The sequence below is a fragment of the Macaca mulatta genome, chromosome 4 (genome assembly GCF_049350105.2).
Source record: "Macaca mulatta isolate MMU2019108-1 chromosome 4, T2T-MMU8v2.0, whole genome shotgun sequence".
Taxonomy (NCBI): Eukaryota; Metazoa; Chordata; class Mammalia; order Primates; family Cercopithecidae; genus Macaca; species Macaca mulatta.
Window position 1 is genome coordinate 64,412,835 of NC_133409.1, and position 20,082 is coordinate 64,432,916.

Below are 20,082 nucleotides of genomic sequence, written 5' to 3' on the forward strand. Positions count from 1 at the left end.
GCATCCATGCAAGTGTGTATGTGTTTATGTATGTACCTGGTTGCAGTAAGTCTTGTTATGGTACACGTATTGGTAAATAAATATGAAGGCATTCAGATGTTTAAAACACATTGTAAAATGCATTTGCTCTTTTTCCTAATTCTCATGCCCTGCAATCTTGTTTCTGATGCTATTCCTCCCATAAAATTGATTTGGTAATATCACACAGGCTACTTTTTGATAAATTTAGTGGACTATTTTTAGTCCTTTGTATTCCTACCTCTTCCCTCAACTTATACCTTAGCCACTCCCTCCTTCTTGAAGTACTCTTTCTCATTGGTTTATTGACTTAACATTTGTTAGTTTTTATCTATTTCTGTTGCTTCTCAATGAACTTTGTGGGCTCCATTTTCTCTGCTTTTACCATATCTAGGATATTTTTTTTTCTTACCCTGGATATTCCAGGAGTCATCTTATCAATTTCTGTGATTTATTTTTTGCCAAGATTCCCCACAGACATTTCATTGATATATATCTCATTTCTGACCCCTAAACATGTACCCAAATTACTTATGGAAGCATTTCCTTTGCTATCCCTCAAAGGCACTTTACTGAGTCTCAAATGAAATTCATCATTTCCCATTACCTTGCAACTCTTCCTTCTCCTATATTTTCTATGTCAGCAAATGGTAAACTTGTGCCAAATTCCAAACTGGGGAGCCATTTCTTATTGCTTTTTCATGCTCAATCTCTATAACATCTCATTTTTTTATTGCTATCCTTCTAATTTTTACATGTTTATACATTGTCACTGCCAATGCCTTAGTTCATTTCATCATGATCTCCCACTTTGATTACTTGTAACTTATTTTAAAATTAATTTTATTGATGTGAAATATACTTTCAGTAAAACAGATAAATTTTAGCATATAATTCCCATAGTTTTGACAAATGTATATACCCATGTAATAACACTTCAATCAAAATCAGGAATATTTATATCACTCCAGAAGATTTTGTCTAACTCCTTTCCAGTTGATCTTCCTAATCTCATGCAAAGGCAATCACTCTTCTGATTTCTATTTGTGTAGATGATTGTGACTGTCCTTGAACTTTATATAAATGGGATCAAACAGTATGTTCTCTGGTGTCTTTTAGTCAAAATAATGTTTGTATATGTGCCACATTTTCTTAATCCAGTCTGTCACTGATGGACATTTGGGTTGATTCCAAGTCTTTGCTATTGTGAATAGTGCCGCAATAAACATACGTGTGCATGTGTCTTTATAGCAGCATGATTTATAATCCTTTGGGTATATAGCCAGTAATGGGATGGCTGGGTCATATGGTACATCTAGTTCTAGATCCTTGAGGAATCGCCATACTGTTTTCCATAATGGTTGAACTAGTTTACAATCCCACCAACAGTGTAAAAGTGTTCCTATTTCTCCACATCCTCTCCAGCACCTGACAAGTTGATGGGTGCAGCACACCAACATGGCACAAACAAGTATAAATATGTAACAAACCTTCACGTTATGCACATGTACCCTAGAACTTAAAGTATAATAATAATAATAAATAAATAAATAAATAAAAATAATGTTTGTGAGATTCATCTATTTTGTTGCGTGAATCTGTAATTTGTTTGTTTGTTTTTTTTATGTGGAGTAGTGATCCATTGTGTGATAAGACATTTTGCTTATCTATTCTCTGGTTGATAAAAAGGATAAAGGATGTGTTTCAGGTAGGGCAATATTTTGGTGGTATGCTGATTGTATAACAACTATGTTGTAGATTTTCTGTTGCAGTGAAGTAGGAATACAGTATATTTCTGTTTAAACAGGAATAATAATTTAATTGGTTCTGTAGGTGAAACTGTAGTAGGAAAGTCTTTTCTAATGAAGGCTTTTATGGGATCTGAAAATTTAGATACTTTTCTTGCTTAATTGTTCAAAAGTTGGCTGTAAGACTGTGCAAGTAGGTTACTGCCTTTATTAGAACTGTTATAAAAGATGGCTATTTTAAGCAAATAGAACAATCACCTGTAATGTTTATGCCCTCAACAGATGAAACGCCCAAGGGAAAGGAATTCAAATTCATTTTCTTTATTACTTAAGCATTTTCTGAGAAGAGCATCAGTTCAAAGCTTAAGGAAAAATGAAAATAAGTAATACTTAGCTCAGTTTATATATTTTGTTTTTATTACACTCAATTTATGAATGTGGAATAAAGATAGTGTGATGTGGCACTGCCACTAATTTATTAGTGAAAACATTCTTGTTTGCTCAGGTATGAAAACATTCTTGGTGTCTCAATTTTTTCATCTGTAGGATTCCATAACATGCCTATTTTGCTCATCTCATATGATGGTTCTGATAACATTTTCAAATAGTTACTTTCAAATTATGTAGCCACAACATTAAGTAAACATTAGCTTACATTTAATTTTTTTTTTTTACTTTTATAAAATTTCATTTTCTATATACTAACATATGCAGCACAGTGGTGGAAATGGTTTTGTCACATTGGGAACACATTTTAATACTTCAAATATAATGAAGTTTGTAGTGTAAATATGGTTCTAAAAGGTTTAATATTAATTAGGTTAGTTAATTGCACTTGAGACATAGTTGCAAAATAATAACTCTTTCTACACTATATTAAAAATAAATGAGAAAATTCTGTAAACTGCTTGACTTTGTATTCTTAGAGAAAGGCATCGACACAAGATGATAATTTTAATGTTCAGAAAGAATGTATCCATTCATTTATCCAGTGAATTTTTGAGCACCTATAATGAACCTGACATTGTTGTAGACACTGGAGATACTGCAGGGAATAAGACAATAGTTGCTGCCTTCACTGTGCTTCCAGAACAATGTGTTTGTCTTATTCTCCTTAATCGTAATTTTAGATCAATTTTTAAATTTATTTTTTCTTTCTTTTTTGAAGTAAAGTTTTTAAAATTGATACATAATAGATGCATGTATTTTGAGGTACATGCGATATTTAGATACATTCATATAAATATAAAGATTAAATCAGTGTAATTGGGATAGCCATTACCTTAAGTTTTGGCTTTACTTTATGCTAGGAACGTTCAATTTCTTGTCTTCTAGCTATTTTGAAATGTACAACATATTATTGTTAACTATAGGCATGCTTCTGGTCTATCAAACACTGTATTATATTTAATACTATAAAGATAGATGTTTGGACCATTGTGACAGAACAGTATGTGGCCAAATGTATGTGTCTCAGTCAATCTGCATGAGTTCACCGAGCCATTAATGATTTTTATTCACTTAGGGAAGTCGATGCTTTTGGTCCTATCTCTAAATATAGTCCTATGTATAGTAATAGCCTAATCAATCAGTCCAGTACAACAGTTGAACACATAGTAAATTTGGCTTTAGTCCTTATCTTTTAAAGTGTTTTCTTTATTTTGTTAATCATACAAGTTTTATAAAAATGTTTCCAGTTTCTTAAAGGAAGAGATTTTATTTTCCAATTGACTTTGGTTCAGAGAACAAAGTCCAATAAAGACAAGCCATGTAGATAGCCAAATTGGATAGATAAACTGGCACATATACACCATGGAATACTATGCAGCCATAAAAAAGGATGAGTTTGTGTCCTTTGTAGGGACATGGATGCAGCTGGAAACCATCATTCTTAGCAAACTATCACAAGAACACAAAACCAAACACTGCATGTTCTCACTCATAGGTGGGAACTGAACAATGAGATCACTTGGACTCGGGAAGGGGAACATCACACACGGGGGCCTATCATGGGGAGGGGGGAGGGGGAGATTGCATTGGGAGTTATACCTGATGTAAATGACGAGTTGATGGGTGCTGACGAGTTGATGGATGCAGCACACCAACATGGCACAAGTATACATATGTAACAAACCTGCACGTTATGCACATGTACCCTAGAACTTAAAGTATAATAATAATTTTTAAAAAAACATATAATTTTTTAAAAAAAGATAAACTGAAAATTCTCAGTGGGACTTGAATTATCTTGCTGACACTATGAATAAAATATAAGAATGTAAGAAATGTTATATTCAATTAAATTAATTGTCCATGGAGCATGATAGTTTATGGAAAAGCATAATATTTTCTCTCCACAACATTGATCTATCTTGAACATCAATTATATTCCCTTAGTAATACACTACGTATCAATGCTCTCCAAATCAATTTCCTCAAAGACTTTTTTATCTTATTTCTATTTTCAGTCACTACTATCGTTTTGGCAATGAGTTTATTACCACTTGTGTATACTTCATTTGCATATGTAAGTAACTGCATAAATTTTACTTTTCAAAGTACCCATTAGAGTATACTATAATTTGAAATACAGGCTTGATATGGTTTGACTTTTTGTCCCCACCCAAATCTCATCTCAAATTGTAATTCCCAGGTGTTGAGGGAGGGACTTGGTGGGAGGTGATTGGATCATGGGGGCTGTTTCCCCCATGTTGTTTTCATGATAGAGAGTTCTCGTAAGATCTTTTGGTATTAAAAGTGGCAGTTTCCCCTGCTCTCTCTCTCTCATGCCACAAAGGAAAGACTTCCCTTGTTTCCCCTTTGCCTTCTGCCATGATTGTATTTCTTTATAGCAGTGTGAGAAGGGACTAAAACAGGAAATTGGCATCACAGAGGCAGAAAGTGGGGCGCCACTATAAAGATAACCTGAAAATGCGAAAGCAACTTTTGAACTGGTTAACAGGCAGAGTTTAGAATAGTTTGGAGGGATTAGAAGAAGACATGGGAAGAAGGAAGATGTGGGAAAGTTTGAAACTTCCTAGAGTCTTGTTGAATCATTTTGACCAAAATGCTGATAGTGGTATGGACAATGAAGTCCAGGCAGAGGTGGTCTCAGATGCAGATGAATAACTTATTGGGAAATGGAGCAAAGCTCACTCTTGATATGCTTTAGCAAAGAGACTGGCAGCATTTTGCGCCTGCCCTAGAGATCTGTGGAACTTTGAACTTGGAGGGATGATTTAGGATCTCTGGCAGAAGAAATTTCTAAGCAACGATGCATTCAAGAGGTGACCTGAAAGTGTAGTTATATGTATTCCCAAATAATATAGCTTGAAACTGGAACTTATGTTTAAAACAGAAGCAGAGCATAGAAGTTTGGAAAATTTGTACCCTGACCTTTTGATAGAAGAGAAAACCCCATTTTCTTGGGAGAAATTTAAGCCAGCTTCAGAAATTTGCATAAGTAATGAGGAGCTGAATGTTAATCACCAAGGCAATGCGGAAATGTCTCCAGGGCATGTCAGAGATCTTCAAGGCAGATCCTCCTATCACAGGCCCAGAGGCCTAGGAGAGATAAATGGTTTCATGGGCTAGGTCCAGGGCCTCATTGCTCTGTGAAGCCCTGGGACTTGGTGCCCTGAATGCCATTTGCTCCAGCTCCAGCTGTGGCTAAAAAGGGTCAAGGTACAACTTGGCTCATTGCTTCAGGGGCTGCAAGTCCCAAGCCTTGGAAGCTTCCATGTGGTGTTGAGCCTATAGGTGCACAGGAGTCAAAAATTGAGGCTTAGGAACCTCCGCCTAGATTTCAGAGGATGTATGTAAATGCCTGGATGTCCAGGCAGAAGTCTGCTGCAGGGGCAGAGCCCTCATGGCGAACATCTGCAAGGACAATGCAGAAGGGAGATGTGGGGTTGGAGCCCCACACAGAGTCCCCACTGGGGCACTGCCTGGTGGAGCTGTGAGAAAAGACCCACCATGCTCCAGATTCCATAATGGTACATCCACTGACAGCTTGCACTGTGTGTCTGGAAAAGCCACGGGCACTCAATGCGAGTAAACAAAAGAGCTGCCCAAGGCTATGGGAGTCCACCCCTTGCATCAGCATTCCCTGGATGTGAGACATGTGAGACATGGAGTCAAATGAGATTATTTTGGAGCTTTAAGATTTAATGACTGCCCTGTTGGCTTTCTGACTTGCATGAGGCCTATGGTCTCTTTGTTTGGGGTAATTTCTTCCATTTGGAATGGTAACATTTACTTCATGCCTGTACAGCCATTGTGTCTTGGATGTAACTAACTTGCTTTCGATTTTACTGGCTCATAGGTGGAAGGGACATGCCTTGTCTCAGATGAGACTTTGGACTTGGACTTTTGGGTTAATGCTGGAATGAGTTAAGATTGTGGGGGATTGTTGGGAAGGCATGATTGGTTTTGAAATGTGAATGGGACTTGAGATTTGAGAGGGGCCAGGGTTGAAATGACATGGTTTGGCTTTGTGTCCCCATCCAAATCTCATCTCAAATTTTAGTCCCTAGGTGTTGAGGAAGGGACCTGGTGGGAGGTGATTAGATCATGGGAGCAGTTTCCCCCATGCTGTTCTCATGATAGGTGAGTGAGTTCTCATGAGATCTGATGGTTTCATAAGTGGCAGTTTCCCCTGCTCTTTTGCCACTGTGGGAAGATGTCTCTTGCTTCCCCTTCACCGTTTACCATGATTATGTTTCTTTATAGCAGTGTAAGAAATACGTAATACAAGGCTTAATTCATCCTGTTATTTCTTTTATCTTATTCTTGCTCACTTCTTGTCTCTCCCATTTGAAGAGTTTAAATTCCTAGCTGATTTTATGTGGAAAACTTTATATCCTTTTGCTCTTTTATAGCCTAGACTCATTCTTCTATGAAATACTTTATGATGGAAAGCAACAATAATTACACATACATTCATAAGGAGGGTGACCACAGTTTTGTTGATGGATATTATTGACCTTATTACCATATAAGGATGATGAGCATTCTGTTGTTCTTATTGTTACAGCAGCACATTAAATCATTGTTTTGAGATAACAGTTCAGATATTGTTTTGATCTTGATCTCCACTAAACTGTGTATTAAATAGATTTCCAAAACCCAAATACCAATAACACTTTTTTATCCTGCTACAAATCACATACTAGATTAGATATTCTTTTGGTTTTGATCTTGATCTCCACCACATTGTGTATAGATTTCCCAAACCTAAAGACTGATAACACTTTTTCACCCTGCTACAGATCACATACTGATTGTAATGTGATTTCATACTAATACTAAATATACATACTAACAATATTTCTGGATTGTTGAACCTTTAGCATTCTTTGAACTCTTACAGATTAGTGTATTTACCTGTATTTGCTAGTTTGTATGTAGCTCATTGTTGTAGTAATCCCCTTCAATCCTACTGACAGAACCATCCCGTAGATGTCTGCACATGTATTAGACCCTACCTCCTATGTAAAGTCTTCATTTATAGAAAGAGAAAGTATATTTGGGTGATCTTGTCTTCTTCTGTCTCAATGCCTCCTTCTTTTCTTGTTTTTGTCCTGATACCTTCTATAGTTAACTCTTAAATCATTATCAATAAGTTTAATTGATCATTTCAACTTTATACATTTGAATTTTTTTCTTCTAATATGTAATTTTTGTATATGCATGCATCTGGCATGATATAATCCTCAAATTCATCCTCTTTAAAATGATTAGTTTCAGCCAACCTGAATGTGTAGTTTTTACTTGGACTGTAAAATGAATTTGAGAACCAATAAATCTGAACATTTAATTATTCCTTCAGTACAGCAATGTGATATATTAAAGATATTCAGCTTTAAGAGCACATATTGAAACTAAATGTGGACTTCAGAGACATTACTTTCTCTAATGCTGAAAATCATAATTAAGGGTTTATATATGCACAGAAATCTTTGTACATTCAGAGATTGTATCTATGAAATATTATAGGAAAATAATGTTTAGAACTTATCACACTTTAATGGAATTATCTAAAATTGAACTTGAGTGGCTACTAGAGGAAGTCAGATGCTATGGGATACTGTACATACCTGTGACTTGCTGTTCTTAGAACAGACATATTCCTAGGGTAGAGGCAGAGAACCATTTAGTCCCATATGTGATGATCAGAACTTACCTCTTCCCATTTTCCTTATGTAAACATGTGGCTACTTCCCGAATTGAGATCATCTAGTCTAAAAAATGTGAACGTTGTTTAGTGCATTGTTTGTGGAAAAAGAAAAAATATATTCTTTGGTCTGTCTAAAAAACATCAAGAAAACTCTGACACTTAGGGAAAAAAGATCAGAACCAGAATGAGAAAGACCTTTTGTTATTGACTAGAGTTATTGTTTTCCCTCCTAAGTTTCATGGAACACACTGAAGAGTATTTGAAACTGCCTCATGTGGTTTATCCCCTCCAGTCTGACATGGCACCATTCCATAATTTAATAATGACATGAGCAAGGCGATTATAAGCTGACCCATAAGGGACCAACGTAAGCTGATCTCTTTGCTCTGCAGATGACATAAATAGAAAGCTTTGAACAAGAGTAGAAAGACACACTGTCACTTGTCTTTTTCCCCTGAAAAAGCCGGGTCACATTCTGCTCAGCCAACATGTTCCCAGAGGAATGTGATTTAACTTCCACTTTTCACGCAGTAAGAAGTAACACCATAGACCTGTAGGGAAGGTGATGACCGCCTGAGAGGAATTTGGATAACTGTCACTCCAGTGTTTCCATGTGACCTGACTCTCATTCTCAATTTAGTTACATCTTGACCTGAAAATACATCCACAATATTCCTCTCTTCATTTGACATACCTTAATTCATAATGGGCATGCCTATCCTTATTCTTCTCCCACCCTATGCAGCCTCTTCCTGATTTCCCTTGCAATCTACTAATAGAGCCTTTCTTTAGATGTCTATACATGTATTTAGACTCTGTTTCCCTCTGTAGGGACTTTACTTGCAGAGAGAGAAAATATATTTGAGTCCCTGAGATATATACAAAGATATCTACCCCAAAGCAGCTTAGGCAGTTCTTCACTTCTTTGGCCAGATTGTCTGACTGTTCACATATCTGGCAGCTTCTATACGACCCCTCATATAGTAAAGGAATTAATATTCCCCACTTTCCCCTAGCTTGTCTCCCCTCCTCCCTCTATCAAACGACTGATTTTTATGCATGAGATAATAGACAAGCCTTGGGTGACCTGTTTTTTTTTCTTTCTTTCTTTCTTCCCTCCCCCTCTTTTTCCCTTGCGGTAAAATAGTGCTGAAGAAAGAGGGCACTAGTGTACAGCCCAGATCGCATCTTTGCACCGTCTGGATTAGAGCTGAGGCGTCTGCAAGCGGAGGGTGGCCACGGTTCTCTGGCCCCGGGACCATAGCACTGTCTACCCCGACTCAGGTACTCAGGTAAGTCTCAAGTCCATGTCCTCCAAACAGACTCAGGTGAGCGGACACTTCTTCGGGTGAAACCAACCCGCAACGGCAGACAAAGTCCCAGTCTATCAGATTTCCCTCCGGGTCCCAGGCGCATTCTCGCTTATGTATTTCTTTTCGTCCTGTATCCTCAGGAAGGGTCGGGACCCATGGGTGCCTGGGTTGTCTTTCTCCTTTTTCTGCCTCACCTCCTGTGCCCCCCTCGCCCGCTCCCATAGCCACCTTTTCGTCGACTCTCACCTTGAGAAAGGGAGCAGGGGAGGAACGGGAGAGGGAGCCAACTTCAGCCCCCCGCAGGCGGCTGAGATTTGGCGCCTCTGTCCTCAAGCGGGTGGGTTTGGATACATATACCTGCAGAAGCGGTGCAAGGTGACGAGAATGAGGGCGGAGGGGCGGTGGGGACTCGAGTGGAGAGATGTGTGTGTGTGTGTGTGTGTGTGTGTGTGTGTGTGTGTGTGTGTGTGTGTGTGTGTGTTTGTGGGTAAAGAACGCAGAGGAGGGAGGTTGAAAGAGCAAAGCGGGTCAGGGAATTGCAACTCACTGGTCAAAGCGTCCCTTGCAGGCCCTGCCAGGGAATAGCTGGCTGGACGGAGCACTGTCCAGGGTCCTGAAGGCGGCACGTCTCAGGCTGCTGCGGCGAGAGCAACCCGGAAGCTCCCCTCCGTTCCCTTTCTAGCAACTATACAAACCCCAAAGGTCCGGATTTAGGAGAGCGCAGGACCCCCTCTAACCCGTCCACCCACTGCGGGAAACAAGTTACCTTATCTGCACCCCTTCTTCTTGAACATACACAGCAAGCCTGATTTCTTAGGGGGGAAACATACCAAACTCCTCCATACGGAGACTTTACCAGGCGTTGCCTTAGTAACTAATATGGATTTTCTTCAAGCTGGCAAATTAAATTTACAGTTGATTGTATGTCAGGATTTCTTCAACCCCTCAAAATTAAAGTAAAAGGTGCATCCCTTGTTTACGTTTATTTTAAAGTCGCACTTCCACCTTTACAATCAGTTTCCAAATTTTCTTCTGGAAAAAAAGTTGATCTTTTCCAATCCGGAAAGTTCTCTTGGGTTGAAGGACCTAGCTCCTCCCCTCCTCTCTGCTCACCTTCCCCACAGCCCTCCAAGTAAGAAGGCATGATAGGTTTTAGGGGACCAGGAACAGACTTAAGGCTGGAGGAGCGGGCGAGTTGGCGGGGCTCTGCGCCGCCTGGACCGGTGAGGACGGAGGGGATAGGACACCCCGCCTTCCTCAGTGACCACAGCTGCGTTCCAAGCTGCTCCTGCAGCCGATATCAGGATGTGCCGAAATGAAACGGTCAAGGCAACTGTTAACATCACGGACCCCAGAGTTTTAACACAGGTCCTCTGATGACAAGGCCGTGATTTTTCTCTGTCTTTTGTCAGCAGCATCCAGCTCACCGCTGCCAACACGACTTCTACTGTACTCTTGATCAATTTACCTTGATGCACCGGTGAAGAACGGGGATTCGAATTTCCCTACAAACGCCTCCAGCTTGTAGAGGCGGTCGCGGAGGACCTAGAGGAGGAGACGAAGGGGAAGGAGGCGGTGGTGGAGGAGGCAAAGGCCTTGGACGACCATTGTTGGCGAGGGGCACCACTCTGGGAGAGGCGGCGCTGGGCATCTCGGGGGTGAGCGCTGGGAGCCTGCAGCGGGACCAGCGTGGGAACGCGGCTGGCAGGCTGTGGACCGCGTCCTCACCACCATGGTCGGGCTCCTCTTGGTTTTTTTCCCAGCGATATTTTTGGAAGTGTCCCTTCTCCCCAGAAGCCCCGGCAGGAAAGTGTTGCTGGCGGGAGCGTCGTCTCAGCGCTCGGTGGCCAGAATGGACGGAGATGTCATCATTGGAGCCCTCTTCTCAGTCCATCACCAACCTCCGGCCGAGAAAGTGCCCGAGAGGAAGTGTGGGGAGATCAGGGAGCAGTATGGTATCCAGAGGGTGGAGGCCATGTTCCACACGTTGGATAAGATCAACGCGGACCCAGTCCTCCTGCCCAACATCACCCTGGGCAGTGAGATCCGGGACTCCTGCTGGCACTCTTCCGTGGCTCTGGAACAGAGCATTGAGTTCATTAGGGACTCTCTGATTTCCATTCGAGATGAGAAGGATGGGTTCAACCGGTGCCTGCCTGACGGCCAGTCCCTTCCCCCCGGCAGGACTAAGAAGCCCATTGCGGGAGTGATCGGTCCTGGCTCCAGCTCTGTAGCCATTCAAGTGCAGAACCTGCTCCAGCTCTTCGACATCCCGCAGATCGCTTATTCAGCCACAAGCATCGACCTGAGTGACAAAACTTTGTACAAATACTTCCTGAGGGTTGTCCCTTCTGACACTTTGCAGGCAAGGGCCATGCTTGACATAGTCAAACGTTACAATTGGACCTATGTCTCTGCAGTCCACACCGAAGGTAGGCATTATATTTGGGAAAGAAGGGTACTGAGAAAGCCAGGGCATTGCACTATGTGTCCCTGGGATCATAGTATTGTTCCTGTTTATTTCTAGCACTGTGGAGAAAGGAGTTTACCGTTCTCAGTACTGCCCACCCATTTCCTTACAATTATAGTGTAAGAAAATTGTACCCCATAGAATATCTGAGGATAGTAGGAGCTGAAATGGTATCAAACTTTCCATGCAAAGTGTCCAGCAGTAGATTTGACTTGGATACTTGTTTGCCCTCATATTTTGAGTTTGTTTTTGGAAGGCTTATTTGTCCAAGGTGTTATACTGCCCTTCAGTGACCGGCTATGACTTTCCAGGTGTAAGGAGTTAATTCAGTGTGAGTGACTGGCAAAAAGAAGTTACTATTCCACAAATTGGACTTCAAGGCTTTATCTTTCTTAAACAGTTGAAGGTGTTTTGTCCTCTTGTACCCCTTCTTACATATCGAAAACTTTCCTGTGAATATAGGATTAATGCAGTCATCTCCCTCAGTATATCAGAAACTTATATTTTTACTTCTGCAGTACCTTAGTTACAAAGAAAAAGTAAGTAATTTAAGTCATGTATTTTCTTCTTACTTGATAGACTAAAATTGTCCAGATTCCCTCACTCCCCCAAGAATTATCCTGTTTTATGAGAAATAACACTGGTGACCAGTTGGATTTGAGTTTTTGTTTCTAGTCTTTTTCTTCTAACACAATGAACTTACATATTAGAATTAAAGTTAGATCAGTTATAAAGTACTAATGAATGGATAGCAGATATTAGGTTTATAATGTCTTTCTAAAATGCAATAAATTAACCTAAGATTAAAAGCTTTGATTTTTCCAGAAACTTATGGATGTGAATATTCAAAAATTTTTGTATATAAAGATTTTCTACACTCTCTTCAGCTTAGATTATATACATTTTTTAATAAAAGGGGATTTCTGAGCTCAGCTACTCTTAATTCTCCCAGTAGGTTTATGAAAAAACTGAGGCCCTGGTTATAAATTAACATCTAGGACAATTCACATGTATAAGATTGTCTGGCGTAAGAAGACAATCTTGCTGGTATTTCTGCATTCATATTTCTTCAAGTCAAATGATTTTCAAGAAGCCATAGACATAGCTCCACGTTCTTTTAATATTTCCACAATGTTCAGTTACTGGTGTGAGGTTTGATTATAGAAATTGGCAGCATCCATAGTGAAGTGATTATATGGTTATCATTAATGAAAACATATACTTTATAAAGGGAACAGAATTTTCAGAACAAACATAAATGATATAGAATTACACATTATATTTTCAGATTTTGCTTTTGGAAAAAATCTATCCGCTGTGATATAACTTTGTAACAACTGACTTATGCTTCTGAAGCTTGATTTTTAATCATGAACTACATACTTCTTTTTGAACAAAAATTCATTACTTTTTAAAGACACAAGCTTAAGTTCAGATGTTAATTCCTTATACTTTAATATTTAACTTTACTACATGTTAATGTTTAGCATAGTTTCCTTTAGTGCTTGCTTACATGAAACATCCTGAAAGAGCAAGTTAAAAATGTGTTAAATATCATCATTGGATAGATCCAAAGATGATGGCAAAGAGAATGGCAAAATCTAGATTGAATGTGATTTATTTAAATATTTAATAATATTTCCCCCATTGAGCTAGATAATTGATTATTGATATTAGAAGTATAAATTATTTATTCAGGAAGAAGTAATATTTCATCATTTTTAAACAGTATTTTCATTTTCCATAATTTTGTTATAAGATTATTTTATTTGGTGAGAGGTGGCTAATAGTGGGTTGCTTTCTGAGAAGTAGAATTATGTTTTTGGAAAATTAATTGAACTTGTTTTCACTAATTTTGCTGAGAAAGGACTAATATTACAATTTTGCCCATGTGTTAGTTTGGATTACTATGTTTCCTTTCTGCCTTCTGATTGGTGTGGTATGGCAAAGACAATGTCTCTGTACTATTCTAGTGATTGATTCCAGACTACATTGTGTTCACAGAACAGCATCATAGCAATATGTGGTGTTTATTTTATTACCAAACAATTACATCATTCACCTTGCCATTCATATATAATACCTTGTTTCTTCTCAAAGGGAATTAGTTACTTCTCTTATTAAATGTAACATCTGTAAAAACTAAATTGCATTTATTTCCTTCTATCTGGAATGGAATTTTGTGTAAGCTCCCGCTGAAGATTCATTTTTCCTGAGGCTTTGCCCTCCTGCTTCTCAGGGCCCCATAGTGTACTGGCCTACAGGCACTTTCTTGGATCATTTAGTAATTTTCCTGCTTTCAGACTGATGGGGTTGCCTACTGGTGACAGTTCCCTGTCAAATAGCAGCGAAGACCACATATCAGGGTTGTCTCTGTCATCTGAGCACTATTCAGCAAGGAAACCAGTTTGTCTGGATATTGGCAACGTAGGGCTTAGAATTTCCAGGGCCTCCCATGACCTTTACCTCTCCTTTCCAAATCAACCATTCCCTAATCAATTCATTATCATTGTTTCTTGTATTAGAAGTTAACCAAGTATAGTTAATACGAAAAGCACTGACTGGACTAGTGTACCTTCATTTCTGTAGTTAATTGTGAGATTACCTTGAAATCATATTGTTTTTGAATGGCACAGTTGATTTCATATTACTGTATTTTACATTTAAGCTAAACTTGGAGATATTTTCTCTTTTGTTTTGTATTTTAACCAGTACAGTTTAGTTTTTATATTCTTTTACATTCTTTTCAATCTTTTATTGTATTATTTGTACTACACTTGAAACATGACAATTATCAATTTACATAAAATAAAAGAAAATCAGTACACATAAAGTTACCTGCAATGCAATAGACTCTCCAGAAATTGTTCATGATTGGCTCTGGAGGGAAATGTTAAGATGGGTCTGTCAAGAGGGAAGCAAGATATTGGAGTAATGGAGCCTTATCCACAAATACAATTTGAATGTGCTTTGGAGCAAGTTGCCCACCTGTAATGTGAGTCTTTAAATATGCTAAGTGTATAATACAGAAATAGCCTACCGCTGATAAGAATATCTCAGCCAAGTACATTGTATTTTATTCTTCTGATAAAATGTAGATTCCCTATCACAAAGCAAATTTATCATTTCAAACGATTTTTGACAACAGTACTTAAAAATAACTGTAGTTAATAAAATTCGAAGCATTGAACAAGTCCAATAAAAATGTTCTTTGAGTTTGTAGCTATAAGATTTTTTTTGAGTGGATAAATTTTCATTTGTTACATTCATTTATTTATTTATTTATTTATTTATTTATTATTATTTATGTTGTCTCAGATACTTAGATAAGTTTTGATATAGTAATGAATTTAGTGATGCTGCTTCCCTTATTAAAATATCCACTTTAAGGTAAACTTTTCTTTCCAGTTAGATTTTCATGTTGGTGCAACATTTTTTTTACATTTGCTTACATTTTATATAAAATTGTCCTTTTTGAGCTTCTTTCCAAGATCTGATGTTTTGACTTTGAAGTACTTTTATAGTTTATATAAAACAATTAAAAAGTCTAATGACATCAGAAAAAAGTCCTCCTAAGTCATAAATACATACTTTGGTTAATGCAATTACCTTTAATAATTTCATATCTACTAAATATCATATTTCCTATGTAACAGCAACTTTCTCTATATCTTTCTTGTCTTGATTGAAGCAACCTACTTCAAAGGAAATTATCTTAATACATTGCTCTTTTGATCATATAGTAAGAAATAGGACTGTCTTGAAAGGTTATTCAGACCAACTAATAAAAGATGCTTAGAACATCACATTACATGCTTGCCCACGTTCAAAGCTTTCTAATTGTGATTAGGGTTTCTAATTAGAGTAGGAGTATACAGGAGTTAAATTGAGAACAGAATTTCACCTGACTTTTAGTCAGTTCTTCTATATAATGACCTAAAACATATTTCTTGAAGTTTCCACCAATCCTTCATTGAAGGCTAGCAGTCATCCAAAACACTCAAGCTTCTTTTCCACGTGACATTTATCATCAATGAATAATCTCTCTTTTATAGTATGCCTCTCCAGTTCGTTCACTCATGCATTTCATTTTTTACTTCACTTACCATTATAGCTGACTAGAGTAGATCTTACATCAATTAACATCCCAAGGTCTTTTCAAAAGTGCTGCTATTAAGCCGTATCTCCTTCCTTTTATGCTTGAACAGTTATTAATTTTATTACTGTTACCATTAGATTCAAGAGGAGGACTTGAATTTTTTCCCTTTAAATGTAAAATTATTAGCTTCAATCTGCCTTTCTAGCATCAGTAAGTTCTGGGATTTTGATTATTTAATTTATCTTAGTATTCCAGCTTTGTGTCTCCAGGATTTAATTGTATACATTAAAACCTAAATAAGATAAGGGTCAAAACTAAAGTCTCAAACTCTTTCATGAGCAAACTACCTGGATAATTCTGGTGTTCACTCAGTCTATTATGAATTCCTCCTGTACAGTGCTTTTCCTCCTCATACTACCTTGCAAATGTATGAATGGCTATATGTCGTTTAAATGAAAAGTCATCACAACAGATGACTTTAAGTAAAGATTTACTGCATAAAAAATTTAAATAACAATTTTGAAGACTTAATTTCAGTTACTAAGTAGTTTTTACTTTGAGGGGAGTGCAGTTTAAATACATGTAAAGTAACTAAAAGCAATCACAGTATAGACATTTATAAACATGAGTTTATTCAATTGTAGGGAACTGAAAGAATGTAATGGTGGTGCAATTATCTAGAGAAAACCTGGAGAAAAGGGAATTTTGGTTAGAGTTTTGTTTGGAATTATAGCATTTGTAGAAGAAGCAGTATTGAAAGTGCTCTCATGGTGTGAAAAAAGAAAAGCAGATTTGCTTATCTGGAGAAAATAGTCTGGGCTAAGAACTAATAATAAAGACAGAAGTAGGTCCTAATCTGTGATTACATCAGTCTTTATAGACATGAAGGACGAGTAATGGAGAATCTTGAAGTGTGTGACAAAGACTTTTGGTTTCAAGAAAGATACATCCAAGCAAAGTTAGACATGTGAACTTTGGCCAAGAGAACATATATTATTGGCAAGAGTGGGTAAGTGGACAAAAGAAAAGCCAGATATTGTTACGAGATACTTTATTTGTAATTTAAAAAAAAAGTGTTCATATCCAAGTAAAACCTTGTTTACCCATAACCTTGATTCTCTAGCTGTCTACTTTATACTTGAGAGTTGGTCTCTTTAAATACCAACATTTACATTTAAAACATTTTATGAGGGGATCTTTGCAAACACTACTGTAAAGTTCCCTAACTTCTTTTAAAGACAGTGCTCATTATAATGGACACTTCCCTTGAATATACCAAGTTATCATGAACATAAATTGTTACCTTGTGCTGGGATATGGTGGTAATCTTGGAGCCTATTAAAAAAATATAAGGCCATTTATTACTACTCAAAATGGCCACAAATTGCTACATTTAAAAATTTTTGTCTTTATTTTTTCTTTTTTATCTTGAATGGATTTATTAAACTCATTTTTAAAGACACTAATCAGTATTTAGCAAACAGCTATTATGTGCATAGAATTAGAGTGAAGTCCAAAAATGAAAAAAATGACACTTTCATTATTCTGAGTAAGCTTGAACTCTTTGTGATTCCTTTGCCACAAAATCACCCTACAACTACATTTATCTTGCTGCAAATTTTGTAAGAAGCTCTCCTTCATAGGATAGGTGGTGGTGGCAGCTTCCATTTTATGTTTCTACCTTGTGGCTTGGCAGTAGCCATCCTTCTCCGAGTATTAAAATTTTTGCCCTTATGATATAGGGAGCTAATGTACAATAACTCCTTTGTGGATTTTCAATAACTGGGCAGTGACTGGAGTGATGGGTTCATAAAGAGACTTACCAAAAGTCGTGTTTTCAGCATACCCTTTTGTAAGAACACAGAGGGCTGGGGAACCACATCCAGAAAATAATAGTTTGGTGAACACCTACAACCACTAAAAAAACTCATGGCACATGCTGTTCTGATATATGTTGGAAGCAGCATGTCAGTAGGAGAAGGTTGTCAATTTTCAGAGAAGCTGTAGTTGAAAACCAGAGTCAAGACAAGGCATAAAGCCTTGTCAAAATGTCACTGTCTTATGCAACAGAGAGTTATCATTAGATTCTAAATTTATATAGAAATATTTGCTTCTTTTTCCTGTTTAATTATTCTCTATGAATGTCTACAACATTTAAAATCTTAACTTACATGAGAAATTATAATTTTAATTACCTTTGGTATTGCAGAAAGCTTTACTCTCTTAAACTTAAGGCATTGTAGTACCAAATAGAACACTAATGTTTTTATGCAGAGAATTGGTTCTCAGAAATCCCCATTTATCAATTTTAGGATTGTCGATTTTATTCATTTCATAGCCAACAAATTGAAGATTCAAGGCAATTATCTAAATATCCAGGTAAAAGCCTTAATTGGTAGTTGAAGCACAGGATTTTGGGAGGCGGAAATTCTTTGATTAGCTAGTAACGTATTTGCTTTCTAATAAAGACATTTATAAATAAACAAATGTGTCTATTATGCATCACATATTTTTCTTGGTGCTTGGTAACACGTAAATTAAAATAATAAAAATCAAAATAATAACTATTATTACTACTATTATTATTATTTTCTTCAAGGGTCCCGTATTTGTTGGAAGAGACATAGAAATATATAGACAGTTATAGCCTCATGGGTTATAAAGAAAATGTTTAATTATTGTTTTGAAAAATGCACAAAACATATGGGAAATACTGTATGCATGCACATCTCAGTTTCATTTGTAAAATGGGAATTATAATCACTACCATGTCATATTCTTCACAGCAGCATTTTAAATAACAAGAAAATGATACCCATAAATACATTTCAATTGTTTTTCTTAAACTGCCACCAAAGAGATGACTTCTTCTCAGCTGATGAATATTAAGCAAGTCCAAGAAGCCAATTAATTGAATGCGGATTTTCGACCCTAGACCTAGTAACATAAGATTAAAATGAAATTCATGGTTAAGATAAAGGTGCAGCATCTACCATAGATTTTAGAAAACGTTCTTGTTACAAATGACAATAAAAAGCACAGAAAAATAAAACAAAATGACTTGCTCAAGATCATAAAATTCATCAGTAGCAAAGCTAGGACTAATTTAGCTTTGTTTTAGATACTTTCTTAAGACAAAGTTTTCTTTCCTTCCTTCCTTCCTTCCTTCCTTCCTTCCTTCCTTCCTTCCTTCCTTCCTTCCTTCCTTCCTTCCCTCCTTCCTTCCTTCCTTCCTTCCTTCTTTCCTTCCTCTCTCTTTCTTTCTTTCTTTCTTTCTTTCTTTCTTTCTTTCTTTCTTTCTTTCTTTCTTTCTTTCTGAATGAAGCCATTTTCTCAGCTGATCTGATTCCCCTTCTGCATCTGAGCAACTCTACCTCCATATTTGTGCTTGTTATCATTTTGTAATAAAGCTCCTTTCACAGAGAAAATAAACTTTCAATGTAGAGTGACTACTTTGCATGAAACTCTATTTCAGATTATAAATTAGCTATTTTTTTTCCAGCTCCTTCAGTGCAGAAATGTAAAATAAGACCAGAATGAAACACCTTGTTAAAATGAAAGAAGAAAGGATGCCTTCTCTGTGAGGGTTGTGGTTAACAGTGGGTGATGACACATGGTCAGACATCTCTGTGACACCATCTCTATGACAAGTGACTAGAAGTGGTATGGAGTGGATAAGTTTGAGAAAATTAGAGAAGAGTGGCTAGAGTTGAAATCCAGAGGTCTGGAATAGGATTGACCCAAGGAATTCATAAAATTAGGTATGCTCAGAAAGTCATCAGGGTGAAATATACAGAAAACAGTCCCCTGAGTTTATTATGCAGATAAGATGTGACAGTGCTCCATATAGGGCTAGGCAGATGTAATAGATGTAAGATATCATTATTGTTGTCATGCTGTTCTAACCTTAATTAGGAAGATGCCTTTAGCTTAGATGAGCCTGTGTGAAGTAAATACAGGGAAGTTCCGGGGGGGAGATGTGAAAATAAAGAGGGAAAATGCTGATTTACTAACATGAGTGGCACATATTCAACTTCTCATTCTCTCCCTTAATAACAATTGTACTCACAGCATGTGGCCCTCAGTGTAAATCTTTTGATTGGACAGTGTATTCCACAGCTATTGTTAAATAATCAGGGGCAGTTTCCTCTGTTCTCTGTGGTGCTATAACACATTTTATAATTTGTCTGTTATAAAAGGTAGAACAAAAAAATCAATAAGCAAATTGCTGATAGTATGTTCAAGAGAAAAAAAAC

General features: G+C 37.3%; 1 protein-coding gene across 3 annotated transcripts in view; it reads left to right on the top strand.

Moving 5' to 3' along the window:
- The first annotated feature begins 9,123 nt into the window (after positions 1-9,123).
- Positions 9,124-20,082, top strand: part of GRM1 (glutamate metabotropic receptor 1) — a 418,597-nt gene continuing 407,638 nt past the window's right edge. The window contains exons 1-2 of one of the 3 annotated variants that reach the window (XM_077998433.1): positions 9,124-9,236; positions 10,673-11,689. In XM_077998433.1, coding sequence (XP_077854559.1) covers positions 10,990-11,689 — 700 coding nt within the window. In that variant the 5' untranslated portion in view covers positions 9,124-9,236; positions 10,673-10,989. 3 annotated transcript variants of the gene reach the window in all.